Below are 16201 nucleotides of genomic sequence, written 5' to 3' on the forward strand. Positions count from 1 at the left end.
TAAAGAACCGAAGATATAACACCTTCCATTCTCCTATCATCCAGTCAGAGCTAAAGAAGCTTCTTGGATGAAAGAAAAAGAAAAACAAGAAAGTCTAGTTGCCTCGTGAAAAAGCATCTTTGGGACGATTATGATCTGGATGACAGAATCTCCATAAACACTGGGGGAGGATGCTTCAGTTACAGCAGGGGTGTCCAACTTGCAACATCATGTGACATGTGATGTATTGTGACTTTTTCCCAATGCCGGCAATGAGGTGGGCACAGTTTTAGCATGACGCATCTGGCCCACAGGCTGGCAGTTTGACACCCGTGACTTACAGGAAAGGGCCATACAATATTTTTTAGTAGACGCAAACAAAAAGGTATAGTTGCCCCAGGGAAAAGGCTACCACCTAATATTTCTAAATAACATTCTCTGGGCTCTGAACATCACTTACATTCCACTTTGATAATGGAGAAACTGAAACGAGGACAGTAAGGCTGAGGCAGACTGCAAGTTTCTTATAGAAATATCTAATTTTTTGAATTATGCAAATAGATATGTGAAAAAGTGAAAGCCTCCACAATACTAGACCCACATTGACCCCTAGCTACCCCTGGAGCTATCAGTGAAGTTTAAAACAGTAAAACAAAAAGACCCCTTAAGCTTTTCAGACCATATTGATACTTAAGCTGATATTTATTAAGAGCCTCTTACACAAGGAAGTAAGCTGATATCAACAAGACAAAAACCAAAAGCCCCTTAAGATGCCAAAATCCTTTATATATAAACGCTAAATGATTCCCCAAATTGGGGCCCACAGCTAGTACACCCAAGAGATATGTAAGATTATCTGACTACATAGGGTAAGGAAATGGCACTTCCTTCCCACCAGACGTGGCTCAGTCCTCCCTCCAAGCAAATTATTTATTTATTTATTATTTATTTTTGGGACTTATATGCCGCCCTATCTCTCAAAGGACTCAGGGCGGCTTACAACAATAAAAAACAACAATACAAAAATTAAAAACGAATTAAATAGCCCCAAAATAAATTAACTACAGTTAAAAATTAAAAAATTAAAACATATTTAAAAACCCATCATCAATCCAGGTCAGCCTGATGGAAGAGAAAAGTTTTGAGGTCGCAGCGAAAGGACCGGAGGTCCGGGGCCATCCGGAGCTCAAGGGGAAGCTGGTTCCAAAGGGCTGGTGCTCCCACAGAGAAGGCCCTCCCCCTGGGGGTCGCCAGCCGACATTGTCTGGCCGACGGCACCCTGAGGAGGCCCTCTCTGTGCGAGCGCACTGGGCGATGGGAAGTCGTCCCCGGTAGCAGACGGTCCTGCAGGTATCCCGGGCCTAAGCCATGTAGGGCTTTAAAGGTGAGTACCAGCACCTTAAATCTCGCCCGGAAGACAACTGGTAGCCAATGCAGCTCACGCAGGAGGGGTGTAATATGGGAGTATCGGGATGCTCCCATCACTACCCGCGCAGCTGCATTCTGCACCAGCTGAAGCCTCCGGGTGGTCTTCAAGGGCAGCCCCATGTAGAGAGCATTGCAGTAATCTATCCGAGAGGTAACGAGTGCATGAGTGACCGTACGTAGGGCATCTCGGTCCAGATAGGGGCGCAACTGGTGCACCAGGCGAACCTGGGCAAATGCCCCCCTGGCCACGACTCCAATATGATCTTCAAAACTGAGTCGTGAGTCCAGGAGGACGCCTAAATTGCGCGCCCTATTAACGGGAGGCAACACCTCTCCTCCCATAACCAAAGATGGAACCTCTTGGACAAGTCGAGATGCCGGTACGTAAAGCCACTCAGTCTTGGCCGGGTTGAGCTGGAGCCTGTTCTTCCCCATCCAAATCCGTACCGCTTCCAGACAACGGGACATCACGTCGAGGGCATCACTGGCTTGGTTCGGGGTGGAGATAAAGAGCTGGGTATCATCGGCATATTGATGATACCTCACCCCAAAACCACGGATGATCTCACCCAGCGGCTTCATATAGATGTTGAACAGGAGGGGCGAGAGCACCGACCCCTGAGGCACCCCACAATTAAGGGGCCTAGGGGTTGACCTCTGCCCTCCTGTCAACACCGTCTGCGAGCGGCCCGAGAAGTAGGAGAACCACCGTAAAACGGTGCCTCCCACTCCCAACCCCGCAAGACGTCGCAGCAAGATACCATGGTCGATGGTATCAAAAGCCGCTGAGAGATCTAAAAGGACCAGGACAGAGGAATAACCCCTGTCTCGGGCCCGCCAGAGATCATCCACCAGTGCGACCAATGCCGTCTCCGTGCTGTACCCGGGCCTGAAACCCGATTGGTACGGATCTAGATACTCAGTTTCCTCCAGGACCAAAGGGAGCTGCCGTGCCATTTGCATGCTGTACTAACAAAGCCTAAACTTGTCTATAAATATTTTCAAACTTTGCTTTTCGAAAGGTGGTCACCTTCAACCACTGAGTGTTTGCATTGCTGTGGAATAAATTATACTTCCACTTCAAGCAGGTATCCTGTGCTCATTGACCCAGCTCAGAACAGACCAAGAAATTTCTTCTAACAGATGGAAAAACATCACGGACAGATTTAGAGCTCACACAGGGGGTATTTTAATGAAGGTTTGGTTCTTCCACGTTTTTGGCCCCAGTGAGTTTTGCAAATCGATCAACCACATCTGCTTATTATGTCTCATGCTTCCTCCCCCGTTGCATGGATTGGGGTTACGTTTATCCATTGATGGTTGACAACTATCTATGCAAATTTATGTAGCCCTGCCATGTTCACAACAAGGATATTGCATCATCCAATTCTGTCTGTGGCAGGCAAAAAATTTTCAGATGTAAGATTTTAATGCTAGTGATGGGCAAAAAAAGGGAACAAAAACTGTTCTTTCCTCCAAGAGGAAGTTGTGTCAACCTAAATTCTGCTGCCCTCATGCAGTGTCCTTACTCTGCATCTGGAATTGGACTAAGCCTGTTGTTTTCTCAAAGGATACTACTCCCTCTTTTAGCATTCCATAGGCAGCAACTGGTGACTTTCCTGGCTAAGATTTTGCTCCTGCCCATAAAAACACCCAGCAATTACTATTCAAAATTTTATTTGATTTCTATAACTGCCCATTTCAACAAGCGACTCTGGTGACTCTTGATATTTTGCCCATTTTTTAAAAAAAATGGCAAGATTATTGACAATGATCTTTGTGTGATAGCAGCAAGAAATCGAGCTACAAAGTTCAGCAGAGTCAGCTGAAATTGCAGTGTGCAGGAGTGGGGACAGTGGCTTTTTTTTAGGGCAGAGAAGAAATTTTTCCTGGACAGTTTAAATGTATTTCCTTCCTGCTGGGTGTTGCTGTGCCTCCGGTTGCAGGGATTGCCCTGTTCTCTGGTAAATGAGTTATCAACGAGCCTTGATTTCTGAAATGGAATGACTTTCTGCCCATAATCTCTCAATATGCTCACATCCAAGTGTTGGAAGAAAGGTCTTCATCATGGTTCATCCAAGCTGGGAATAAACATGGTCAGTGACAATGCCAGGGGAAGTACTAGCGCTCTAAAGATAAGGAGAACTCAATGCAAAATCTTCCAGCTGTACATATTTAAAAGTATTTTTCAGCTCCAGGAATTGCTGGCAGCCTTTGCTTCTTGGGCTTGTACTATAGGATTAGGTTTTAATTCATTACTACATTGTTCTATATCAGGGGTGTCAAACTTGCAATTTCACGTGACATGTCGTGACCTATCACGACTTTTTTGCCATTGCCAGCAATAGGGTCGGCGCAGTTTTGCTATGATGCATCTGGCCCATGGGTCGGCAGTTTGACACTCCTACATTAAGAGGAACCAAAGGTACATGTTTCATTTCAGTCAGTTGAAACATCTGGTGTTGTGTATCTTTGCCTCTTAGAAGGACACAAAACACATCTGCATTCCCACTGCACCCTAAAAATAGAAGCAATGGTCTGTTGACAAATTCCAAAAGTTCATTTTAGACAGTTCTTGCAAGGAGTTTTCACAGAATAGCACCCATTTTGCATATTCCATACTGCATTGCAAAAAATGTTTTGGCTTTCCAGAAATTCTTGAAAACCGAGTTCTTCTGGAAAGCCAATAGTGACTGATAGCCACCATTTTATAGTTTAGAACTGCTACTGTAGATATTTTATTTTATATGCTTGGCAATAGAGGAGGTACGGCCAACAGAAATCAGTGTTCATGCTCATGAGCAACATTTGCAAGAAATATCAAGCTACACACCCCACAATTGTTCTCAATTATCAAGTCACGAGGAAATAGGGGAGCCTGAATTGGTAATTCAAAATGTTTTGAAACCCAACAAGCAGATTGGGTGGGAATCCTGGGATACCTAGGATCTTGAATTCTTTAGAGTAAGACATGTCAAACTCGTGACGTCATGTGACATCCTGCAACTTATCGGGACTGTTTTGCCATTGCTGGCAATGGGGTGGGCGTGGTTTCTGTATGACGTGTCTGGCCTGTGGGCCAGCAGTTTGACACCCCTGCTTTAGAGAGTGCAAAATTTCTGCATGCACCCTAAGACATAGAACATGAAAAATAGTATTTGGTTCCAACAAGTTATATGGAAAAGAAAGAATCCATCATACCTTTTATACCAGCTGCAGAGAGCCATCCAAGGGAGGGAACAGCCTTAGGAAATTTATCTGCTAGCTGAATTGTTCCTTTTTTATGTTACTCACTAACATAGCAGAATGTCTATCTCCATTCCCGCCCCCCCCCCCCCCCGCAGCCTCCTTCACCCACTCAGCAAGAATCTGGAAAAAGTTTATTATTGTAACGATTTTCCAAGTGCAGTGTCCAAAGCTCATTTGTAGGAATGGTAAAAACAAGTATGTACATAAAAACCAAAGCCCAAAACCATGTCCATTGGAATATAATATAATCTTGTTCTCTTTTGTGAAACTCATATAAGATTACAAATTATTTATTAACAGCATTAAACTTTAAAACAATTGATAAACCTCTACACATTTGCTTCTGCCTTTCATTTTCCTACTTAAAATCAATAAAATTATAGTTCCAATCCATGTACTAGGTGAAAAGACACCATGGAAGCCAGTGTGATTATTTTAGATGCATGCCTCTGGATATAATGTCATTACAAAGGATTGGTACCGATGTACACCCCACCCCACCCCACCCCTGTTATTATATCAAACTCCCTGCTTCCCTTGATTTTTACTTTTTAGCATTCCTTCCTTTAATGACAAAGTGGAGAGAAAGTGACTAGGGAGCATGGGAAGAAATACGATTTTCTTTCGGATTCTGATAATTGGGTGGTTTAAAATAAACCATTTTTGCTAGCCATGATGGTCCTGAGCATTTTATGAGCGTGCCCATAACATGCTCTCAAAGTTCCAAAGATGTGCACTGGCCCCCCCCATTCCAAAAAATCCTGGAAACCTCTGACATAATAGTATACCTTTGATATCTGATAGATGCAGGGCTTAAAAGCAGGGGTGTCCAACCCCGGCAATTTCTTAAGACCTGAGGACTTCATGGCTGGCTGGGGATTTCTGAGACTTGAAGTCTACAAGTCTTAAAGTTGCCACGGTTGGACATCCCTGTCCTAAAATAAAGTGCTTTTGAGAAGTAGGTGCACAATGAAGGGATCTTTTAAGACGATAACATCCACCGGCAGTCATGAACTCTGAGGGGCCTTTTGGAGCCACTCTTTCAAACTGAAGACAGGAGCTGGGCACCAAAGCAAAATGTGGTTGCTTCAGCTTCATCACGTATTGCCCATCCTTAATGTAAAATATGTATCTGAAAAGTTATTTATGTCATCTAAGTAGTGCTGCTTAGAGTTAACAGTTATGACATCGTGGTCTATTCATCATTTTTCCTACAATTGCTTTCTTGCTGTTGCTTAAGAATCTAGCAGGAAACTAGCCAAAGTAACATTATGCTTGGTTTCATAAAACATGGCAAGACAAAATATGACTTGTCTGTTTGTGGCTTACCATATGATGCATATCCAGCTAATGAGTTTTGTAAACAATGGCTTAATATGCATTAACATAGTCTATACTTTACATTCTTATACAAACTGAAGGGGCAGGACTGAAAAGAAAAACAGAGATCCAATTAACAAGCTGCTTTAATATCTTCAAAGTTCTTTTGTTTTAGAAAAAGATAAACTGCATTATATGGAATGCTGAGAAATAGTCAAATATACATTAAATTCAATTCTTAACAATTCAGAAATAGAAGTCAAATAGGCCAGCCTGGACAACTATTACCACTCTATATCAAATAAACATAGAATTACACAAAAGTAATGATGTGCCCAATTTCACATTAACAACATGTTTTCTTCTAAGAACTCAGTTACAGAAGTAAATATTTAAGTTACTAAAATTGAGCTATTATAGACTCATTTTCATAAAGATTTTTTTTGCTGTCTGATTTAAAACAGGAGAAGAATTTTATTTGCACAAAATTCCAGGCCCCCAACATTCATATGTACACAAATTATACAAATTAGAAACTGTTTTGGACATGAAATTATTTAGCAAACATGCATTACTTGAAAAATGATATCTAAACATTGGGTCTCACGTCAATTATTCCATCTTGTCAGTCTACAATTGAATAGTGAAAGCACTCTTTGCTGACACCAAATAACAAAAATAATTCTGAAAACTAGTTTTTAGTAGCTTTATTGAAGAGACTGTGGAAAATTGGACAACAGTGTTTCCATGTATCATCTGCTAAACCTCAAACAAAAATATTTATAAAGCCGCTGAATACTACCTCAGCATGCTGTAGAACAAGGATCCCCAACCCCTGGTCCGTGGACTGGTACCGGGCCGCAGCAGGCCAGCAACGAACAACCAACGAATAAGCAAAGCCCCATCCGTGGGATGCAGGCAGCACACAAAACCACACACTCTCCAGTCTGGGAAAGCCCTTTCTCCACTGAACCGGTCCCTGGTGCCCAAAAGGTTGGGGGCCTCTGCTATAGAGTGTTATTAAAATGGAGTTTTGGAAATATGCGATGTAGTCTTGACCTACAACCACAATTTGGATAGGAATAATTGAGCAGTGGTAATTAAACAGTGGAGTCCCAGGTAAGAAGCACCAGGTGCCTCAGGAGGAAGGAAGAGACCCAACCCAGAAAGGCTCCAGTCAAGAGCTGAAAATCCTTCTTGCCAAAATCCAAGCAAAATTTGCTGCCCAAGTAGAGACACTCATGCACAGGGGGTTTCCCCCATCCACCTATGGCAGGGGTAGGCAACCTTGGCTCTTTTATGACTCGTGGACTTCAACTCCCAGAATTCCTGCTGGCTCAAGGTTGCCTACCCCTGACCTATGGCATCCCACACTTCTTTCCTTACTAATTTGATTCTTCATTCTCTGCTTAGATTTCAGCTCCCTCTCGTCTCTGGAGGCTGGCTCCCCTCTGTACATGAAAGGGAAATCTTTCAACGGGACAGAGGAATGGAGCCAAAGTCTTCGGGGTTTTAGCTCCATTTCTGCAGCTCTTTTGGGAGGCAGCTCTCAGAGATGAGAGGGAATCCTCTTGGCAAGTGGCAGCAGCTTGCAAACCTTCCCTGCTGGCTTCCCCATTGATCTTCTAGAAAAGCTGGCAGAGAAGATGGCAAATGCCAATCATATAATCGCAAGGCACTTGGCAATAACCTGGTCAGAAATATGAACAGTTTGCCAACCACCCAGATCAGGATCACGTGACTATGGTGGTGGTGGTGGTGCAATGTTTGCAAAGGCCAGAAGTGCTTTACGGGCTGCAAAGCACCCTTTCCAAGGCCGTTGTTAATTCTGGACTGTCATTAAATGACAGTTCTAAGTCAAGGGCAATCTGTAAGGCAAGGAACTGAGGAAGCATAGGAAATTCAGGAAGTTGTCTCCCTATTGTTTAGCGAATACTTGGTCATGATCTCTTGGCTGGAACATTAAAGAAGTAGAAGTTATTATTTTTATATTTATTTCATTCATTTTTATTACTAGAGTGACACTTGAATTAGGATTAAATTGTGATTTATCATAAAACTATGTCTTTGCCATACAGCTGTCAGAATTTGGGGTTAGTGCAATGGGAAGAATTCTAGCTAAGAAAATGCTTACTCCCTGCTCTGAGGGAAGTTAACATTCATTATTTCATTACGTTCATTCACAGAATTCCCATCTTTTTCTACTCATGTCAGATATCTGCAGCAATAACAACAATCTATAGGAAACGTAAGAATAATAAAAAGACAACCTCATGTTCTTGTCCCTCAAAATCAATCTGTAAGATAAATATAGAGGGGTGGAACATTTAATAGTAATTTATTCTTAAATATGAAGATTATTTTGTTCACAGTTCAGTTTTTACAATAAAATAATAAAAATAAAACAGCAGTTGAAATATGTGAAGAGCCACCAAAAAAACAGCTTTGGCAACACTTCATCTTCTCCTGTATGATATCTAAGCAAAGTTCCATACTTTGCCTAATGTTCTGTATTTTTTAAAATTGTTTTTAGCTATGGCCTGGTGGCATTTTGACTCATTGTCCATTCCTATAGTTGTCAACATATAACCTACATAGGCTAAGCCAAGCAAGAGCTAAGTAACAAACAACAGAAAGTTGATGTCATCTTTTCCATTCATAAAAAATAGTTAATACCTCTTGTACATAGCACTTTATTAGCCCAAGTAGCTTTCTCATTTAAGACTCCTCACGTCGATCGGAGATTCCATTCCTCAATCGGTTATGCCTTTCCACAGAAAGCCGCTGAAGATCCTTCCGAATGTCTGGATAATCTTCTAGATCTTCATATAATGAACGAACAATGTCTAACTCCCTGTAGTTTCCTGGTTGCACTAATGTGCGGATAACTTGCAGACATCTTTCCTTTAGAGTGAATACTATGGAGAGAAGAATGGACTTGTAATGCTTGGCTGAAGATATTCAAAACTAATGTGAAACAAGCTTAAATATCAAATATTCTTATTAGCTATTAAAACAAAAGTCATAACCCTCCATGATGGTCTAAAAAAAGGGAAACAGCAACAATTATAGATACTGATTAAGAAACATTATTTATCTACTTCCTCAATTTCATCCCCTACTTATTCAGGTGTATAATTTTAAATGTAAAAATTGTAGGAAACACCTAAAACATATGGCATATCAGATAGCGAGACAATTATAACGTTACAGAAACACCTTACAGGCACTTCTCCCATCTTATTATTTTTCAGTGCCTTTGAGTCAGCACTGACTCCTGGTATCTGCCTGGACATGTCCATGCAGTTTTCTTGGCTAAATTTCAGAAGTGGTTTGCCTTTGCTTTCCTCCTAGGGTTGAGAGTGAGTGACTGCCCCAAGTAATCCCAGTTGGCTTTGTGCCTAAGGTGGGACTAGAAAACAGTGTCTCTTGGTTTCTAGCCTGGTACCCTAACAACTACACTGGCTCTCCTACCGTAACTATAATAAAAGTACTTTAAATAATATTGTATTTAGCTGCTGACAGGACTGAAGATTTACTTGTGATATAACAATTCACGAAAATAAATGAAAAAAGATTTGTTAGAAGAAATGTTGGACTTCTACCACTTTTAGATTCTCACTTTCGGATTTTTATCTAACGGCTCCGTGACAAGAAATAGCATTTGATTTGAAACAGATTATTAATGAATCAAAGACTCTAAGGCAGGGATCCCCAATCTTAGTCTGCGGCCTGGACCTGGTCCGTGGCCCACTGGGAACTGGACTGTGCAAGCAGCAGGTGAGTGCACGAAGCTCCATTCATGCAAGTGGCGGTTACATGTGCAAAAACATCCTCTTCCCCCATCGCTGCCACCGCTATGCCAGTCGGCGGAGATGGAAAGGTTGGGGACCATTGCCTTAAAGAGTATTTGACTGAGCCAAAAGGTTTCTCTAGAGGCCTGCCTTGCCTTCACCACCTGGGTCATAACAGTTTGTTCTTATGCAGAAATGTATATGTTGTAAAAATGTGAAATTTGTCAAAAAGTAAGCATATGTGTGCTTTTGCATGCAGACACTGCTTTGTTTTTTGCTGAGAACTTGATAGATTTGCGGTCAGTTTTCAAGATTGTAAAAAAAGGTAAAGATTGTCTTTAGTTCTGAAGCTAATTTATTGAAAATCAAGACAGTTGTGATTGAGAAAACAGACTGAATAATCGCTAGTTATATATGAATGTGAATAATTTGAACAAGTTGATGAATTTGTCTCAGTAGACAGTTTTATTAAAGCAGGAAAAAATAGATGGACAAATTTTAAGACGTCCAAGTGCTGACAGGCAGGTAATGGGCAGTGTTATCTTGAAATAAGGGATATTTGTTGAAAGAAATGAAAGCTATGTGTAAAAGGGTAGTTCTGACCACTTTGTTATATGGGAGTGAAAGCTGAGTATGTCAGGAGAAACATAAAATTTGAATGAAGTGGGAATGAGATGCTTAAGAACTGTAACTATATTCTTGTAAAACAAGATGGAGTGAAAATGAATGCTGAATGTTTATTGAATCCAAAGTAGCACACTGGGATGATTTTGTCATATAGAGAGAATAAAGGAAGGACTGAACAAGAAATACATGACGGAAGAAGAAAAGAGATGAGAGGAAATGGAAGACTAAAAAAGTTTGGTGCAGTTGTTATGAACCTCAAAATGAGAAACATCAGAAATTCAGAGAATTTCAGGCATTGCTTATTTCAGACAAAAAGAAGAGAACCAAACTGCTATTTAGCAATTGCATTGTTTTTCATTATACAATAGAATAAAACTATACTGTAATCTTATTTGACATATTCACTGGTAACTTTACCTGGCAATGTAACATTTGCAAATATGGGTTGTCCATTTGTATTGCGAGTAGCTACAAACAGCTCTGTCTGGTTGACAAGGAGACTGTCACCTGACTTGGAATCTCTGAACAACCAAAGATGCTCTAGAAAGAAAAGAAAATAAGTATTTTCTAGCAAGTTATATACATATATTGAAAAGTCACATATTTTTGTAGATACAAAGATTGCTGGAAGGGATTGTCTGTAATTTATTGGGTTTAGCAAAATTCACAAAGATTAAGACTTCTATGGAATGGGAGACAATTAGCAGTATAATGGGAGGATTGTCAGAAACAGAGTGACACACAAATAACTATGCAGATACAGTTAATATTTGTGATGTGTGTTCTTTCAAGTCACCTTGACTCCTGGTGACCTAGAGTCTAGACCAGGGGTAGGCAACCTCGGCTCTTTTATGACTCATGGACTTCAACTCCCAGAACTCCTGAGTCAGCTATGCTGGCTCAGGAATTCTGGGAGTTGAAGTCCATGAGTCATAAAAGAGCTGAGGTTGCCTACCCCTGGTCTAGACAAATCCCTGTAGTTTTCTTGGCAGCATTTTCAGAAGTGGCTTGCCCCTTCCTTCTTTATAGGGCTGTGTTTTGTTTGGCAGCTAATTTGACTATTATCCATTATTACCCCAGGGTTTATTTCTTTAATTTCCTTGATTCAAGAGCCTGTGGTGCAGTGGTTAGAATGCGGTACTGTAGGCTACTTCTGCTGATTGCCACTGTCAGCAGTTCGGCAGTTTGAGTCTCACCGGCTCAAGGTTGACTTGGCCTTCCATCCTTCTGAGGTCAGTAAAATGAGGACCCAGACTGTTGGGGGCAATATGCTGACTCTACAGACTGCTTAAAGAGGGCTGTAAAGCACTGTGAAGTGGTATATAAGTCTAATTGCTATTGCACTATTTCCATTTTTGATAAAATACTGCATGCCATTTCTGTTTTTATGCCATGTTGGTTATTTTTATCAATTTTGATGCTGCAAGTAGTCCTGGCAATTTTTATATTGACACTGAAATATAAGAAGATACACACAAGCAAAAGCTTTGCATTTGTATTGTTTTCCTGACTTTTTTATTATTTTTTTTAAAAAAGCTGAAATTGCCTGGAGCTCTGCCAGCTTCTCCTAAAAGGAGAAAACATCACCTACTCAAAAATAGACCTTTTTTGGGGGGGGGGGGGGGAAGAGTAGCATTTTCTTCACAACACAAGTGGGAAAGATTTTTTTTAAAAAAGGGAAATCCACCAGGTCAGGGCTATAAGCCACCATTGTCTCTAGACATGTTCAGTATCATTGCAAAAGCTGAAGGCCGCTTTTTCTAAGCTTTTCAGCAGAGAGAAAAGACGTTTCCTCAGCCGGCGCTTTTAACGTGCAGTCTGAAGTCAACCGAAAAGCCAGCTTGTTTTTAAACAAGACCTTCCTGTTTAAAGGCTAATCCTGCAGACCTCATGACAGAGGTCTTCAAACTCGGCCCTTTTATGACTCATGGACTTCAACTCCCAGAATTTCTCAGCCAGGCATGCTGGCTGAGGAATTCTGGGAGTTGAAGTCCATGAGTCATAAAAGGGCCGAGTTTGAAGACCCCTGCCTCATGACTTCGGCATCACCCCACGGCTTCTTGCAACCCGTTGCCTCAGGGAGAGAGACTCGGGCATCTCTTGTCTTCCCCAAGCGGCTCCGGGGGAAGCGAAAGACTTCCCCAATAAACATTTTCGCAAAGTTAACCCTTTGCAAGGTTTTACAGCCCGACAGCGGAAAGGCGTCGATCCGCACGTCCGGATAAACCAGGGGTAGGCAACCTCGGCTCTTTTATGACTCATGGACTTCAACTCCCAGAATTCCTGAGTCAGCGTAGCTGACTCAGGAATTCTGGGAGTTGAAGTCCATGAGTCATAAAAGAGCCGAGGTTGCCTACCCCTGGGATAAACCCACCGCAAAGCGTTTTAAAGCCCGCAGCGCGCCCTCCGCAAACTACCCACCCAGGTAGCTGTACATCCGGCGGCCGGTGCCCGGTTTCAGGGTGGGATAGGGGCGCGGCTTCCCGTCGAAGTCCAGCCAGACGGGGCTCACCAAGCGGGGGGTGCGGTTGCAGAAAATAACTTGGCAAGGCTCCCGCGTGTTTACCGAGCACAGACGCCGAGCAGCGTCCTCCCGTTCTCGCTCCTCCTCCTCCTCCTCCCCAGGTTTCTGCGGCATCCTGAGCGCCTCGGGTCCGAGCGAGGGGGAAAGCTCCCGCCACTTAAAATCGGGGAAGACTTATGCGCGCAGATGACCGCGCGCGTAAGCAGCCATTATTTTCTGGAGAAACAACCCCCCGCCGTTCCACGCATGCGCACCCTCGGCAGCCATTGTTTTGCGGAAATCGCGTGCTTTAGACGCGAAGGCCCCGTAAGCGCTTGCGCAGTTTCGGGTATTTTGGAGGGTTCTGTAGGCTGGTGTTCGTTTTAAGCGGGGGGGGGGGACACGTTTGACCAGCGTATAGCTCAGGGGTAGGCAACCTCGGCTCTTTTATGACTCATGGACTTCAACTCCCAGAATTCCTGAGCCAGCTTGGCTGGCTCAGGAATTCTGGGAGTTGAAGTCCATGAGTCATAAAAGAGCCGAGGTTGCCTACCCTTGGTATAGCTGCTTTGCAACAATTGCTTGAAAGATACATTGTAATCCTCTAGTAAAATGGTTACTAGTAAGAGAATAGCATTTAGCTGAGATTTGGATTAATAAACTGTGGGAAGTAGTGATGAAATAATAGAGAATTAAAATCCCAGCACTTGTTATAAACTATCTGGTTAGTTCCAAAAAGTATTTTAATTCACATTTTTTAAAGTGCTCTGAAAACTTACTGACGGCTATTACTATAGTCTACTTTGATGAAAATAATTTCATTATTATTTTGTGTTTTCCAGCTGAGTTACAAAAGTGCATAAAACATGTTTAACAACTCATAATAAAATAAAAAGATTAATCTTGCTGCCAGATACAGATTTAGTGACTGTGCCAAATGGTGCGTAATCCCAATATACAAAAATGAGAAATGCTGTGAGCGCACAGGTTGTGAAAGACAATGGAATTTTCATCTATATCCCAACATCTGGATTGTTTGCACCTATTTACTTATAACATAGTTGTTTAATTATCCTCATATAGTTTGGGAGAAAAAAACCAACTCTTTCCATTGGGGACAAAAATATCCTCAGAGAACCACACGGTATCCATTGTCTAGGGTTGTATGGCAGAGTAAAATTGGTGTTTTCTCCTCCTCTCTTTCAAATAAAGCCAAAGCCATAATATAAGTAACTGAAGTGAGGAGCTTCAAAAGTAGCTTTCAGTACAGAATGGCCTTTACACACAACGTCATGTGACGTCGCACAACATATCGGGACGGTTTTGCCATTGCAGGCAATGGGGTGGGTGTGGCTTCCAGATGATGCATCTGGCCTGCAGGCTGGCAGTTTGACACCCCTGAAAGAGTTAGTTGCAGAAGAGGGCCAGTCAGTAACAATTTCTGATGTCACCTTTTTCTCTTTAGCCATCTTTTCCTTCTTTTATGCCCCAGGTGTAAAACTCGATTGTGTCACATGACATGTCATATTGTGACTTTTTTGCCTTTGGAGAACTGGGGTGGGCGTGGCCTGCACATGACACATCTGGCCCACGAGCTGCCAGTTTGACACCCGTTTTATGCTGTGCAATGTAATTGTCCTTGCTAATGGTTAAGAATAAACATTTCTTAATAGTGCATGGATTGTGTAATATAAAATTATGACAACATGAACTGGTCCAACAATGATAGTGTTTTAATAATGGTTAATAGTTGATAGCAACTGGAATACGCAGCATTAAATTATGATGGAGGAGGGAGAGCCATTTCTCCTGCCTTGAGCTCCTGGAGGAAAGGTAGGATATAAGTCCGTTTCTTTTTTTTTAAAAAAAAACAACCCATGTCTTTCCAGAGAAAATTTATCACGGGGCTGAGGAGAGCTGAACAAAATAAGGAACTTTTCAAGGTCTTTTTCTCTCAAGCTTTGAATTCTTCAAACATGTAAACTGCCCTGAGTCCTTCGGGAAAAGGGCGGTATATAAATCGAATAAAATAAATAAATAAATAAATTTTATAATTCAAGAAAATTCTTAAGTGAAAATTTAACATCAAGGAAGTGAGATGGATGAGTTTACTTTCAGAAACATTTAACTTAAGCTCACATTATTATTATTATTATTATTATTTATTAAATTTTTATACCGCCCTTCTCCCGAAGGACTCAGGGCGGTGTACAGGGCAATAAATATCAAAATACAAAATACAAAAGTTAAAAAAGATTAAATAATTATGCCCGATATAATACAGTAATCAAAAGAAAAACCTCATTCCTTTTGCAATTTTGAGATAACCATTTACAAGGAAATTCTTTAGCTTGCTTACGTAGACTGGAGCCCCTTTTACAACACCGAAGGCTGTATAATATTAAGAGCCACCTTTCCTTGTTGAGTATGAAGCATACTTCTATATGAACATGCATTCAAGGCAACTTGTTAGCATGTGCCTGTGACATTGGAGTCCCAGAGTCAACCCACTTTTAGCTATGGAAGCTCCTTGAGTGCAATGGAGCAGCTCCAGATGCCACTGACTGCCAGTCCAGGCTACCTCTTAAGGTTGTTCTTCAGGGGGCAAAGGAAAAAGGATATAAATCTAATAAAATCTAAATGTACAGCAAAACTCAAGCTATAAGGACATATTAGCTCTTAGGGCTTATCTCTTATGTTTGCAGTTAATTTTAGATCTTAAAAGTATTTTCTTTGCTATCTACCTCTAATAAAGTGGTGCCTACTTAAAAGACATGCTTCTTACTTTTTAGAAGGAACAAGGTAATTCAAAATTTATACTATTGCACCTGTAATTTCTATAGGAAATGCCAGGAATACTCTTCATAGTATTCAAAATTAAGAAAAAGGATTAGGTTTAAAGTTATACGTATTAAGCTATTGAGATATCACTAATTAAAAAGTGCCCAATCACATCTGGTTTCAAAATTCTTCACTTACAAAAGATATTTAAGATATTTAATTAGATAAGTTCTTCATTTATGATTACAACGGGGCAGAGCAAGAATCAAAATTGTTTCTACGTCTCCTTTTCTCAAGAAAACTTCATTAGAATATATCATTCAAGAATTTTTTTAATATTCAAGAGACTGAATATACAGGCTTTAAACTCTTAGTTATAAACTAAAGAAATGAATGTAATTGTAAATATGGTTTCTGATTTTCTCTGAATTATGGTGTTAATTATGAACAAGTAAATCTAAAATATGAACAAGTAAACCTAAATAAACTGCCTTACAAGAAACTGCTTGGGTGTTTGATA

At 41.2% G+C, this 16201-nt stretch overlaps 1 protein-coding gene across 2 annotated transcripts; it reads right to left on the minus strand.

Annotated features, from left to right (window-relative positions):
• Positions 1–6104: 6104 nt before the first annotated feature.
• VHL (von Hippel-Lindau tumor suppressor) lies at positions 6105–13160 on the minus strand. 2 transcript variants are annotated; one of them, XR_014024897.1, is made up of 4 exons: positions 12819–13160; positions 10815–10937; positions 7349–8894; positions 6105–7263 (listed from the first exon to the last, which is right to left on the minus strand). XR_014024897.1 is itself a non-coding variant. In XM_081315916.1 (3 exons), the coding sequence occupies exons 1-3, from the start codon at positions 13033–13035 to the stop codon at positions 8695–8697; spliced, it is 540 nt and encodes a 179-aa protein (XP_081172042.1). In that variant the 5' UTR covers positions 13036–13160; the 3' UTR covers positions 6105–8694. The 2 variants fall into 2 exon arrangements, 1 of the variants encoding a protein (XP_081172042.1); XM_081315916.1 differs by having other exon boundaries at positions 6105–8894.
• Between the last annotated feature and the right edge of the window lie 3041 nt (positions 13161–16201).

The sequence above is a fragment of the Vipera berus genome, assembly GCF_964194415.1.
Source record: "Vipera berus genome assembly, chromosome: 2".
NCBI lineage: Eukaryota > Metazoa > Chordata > Lepidosauria > Squamata > Viperidae > Vipera > Vipera berus.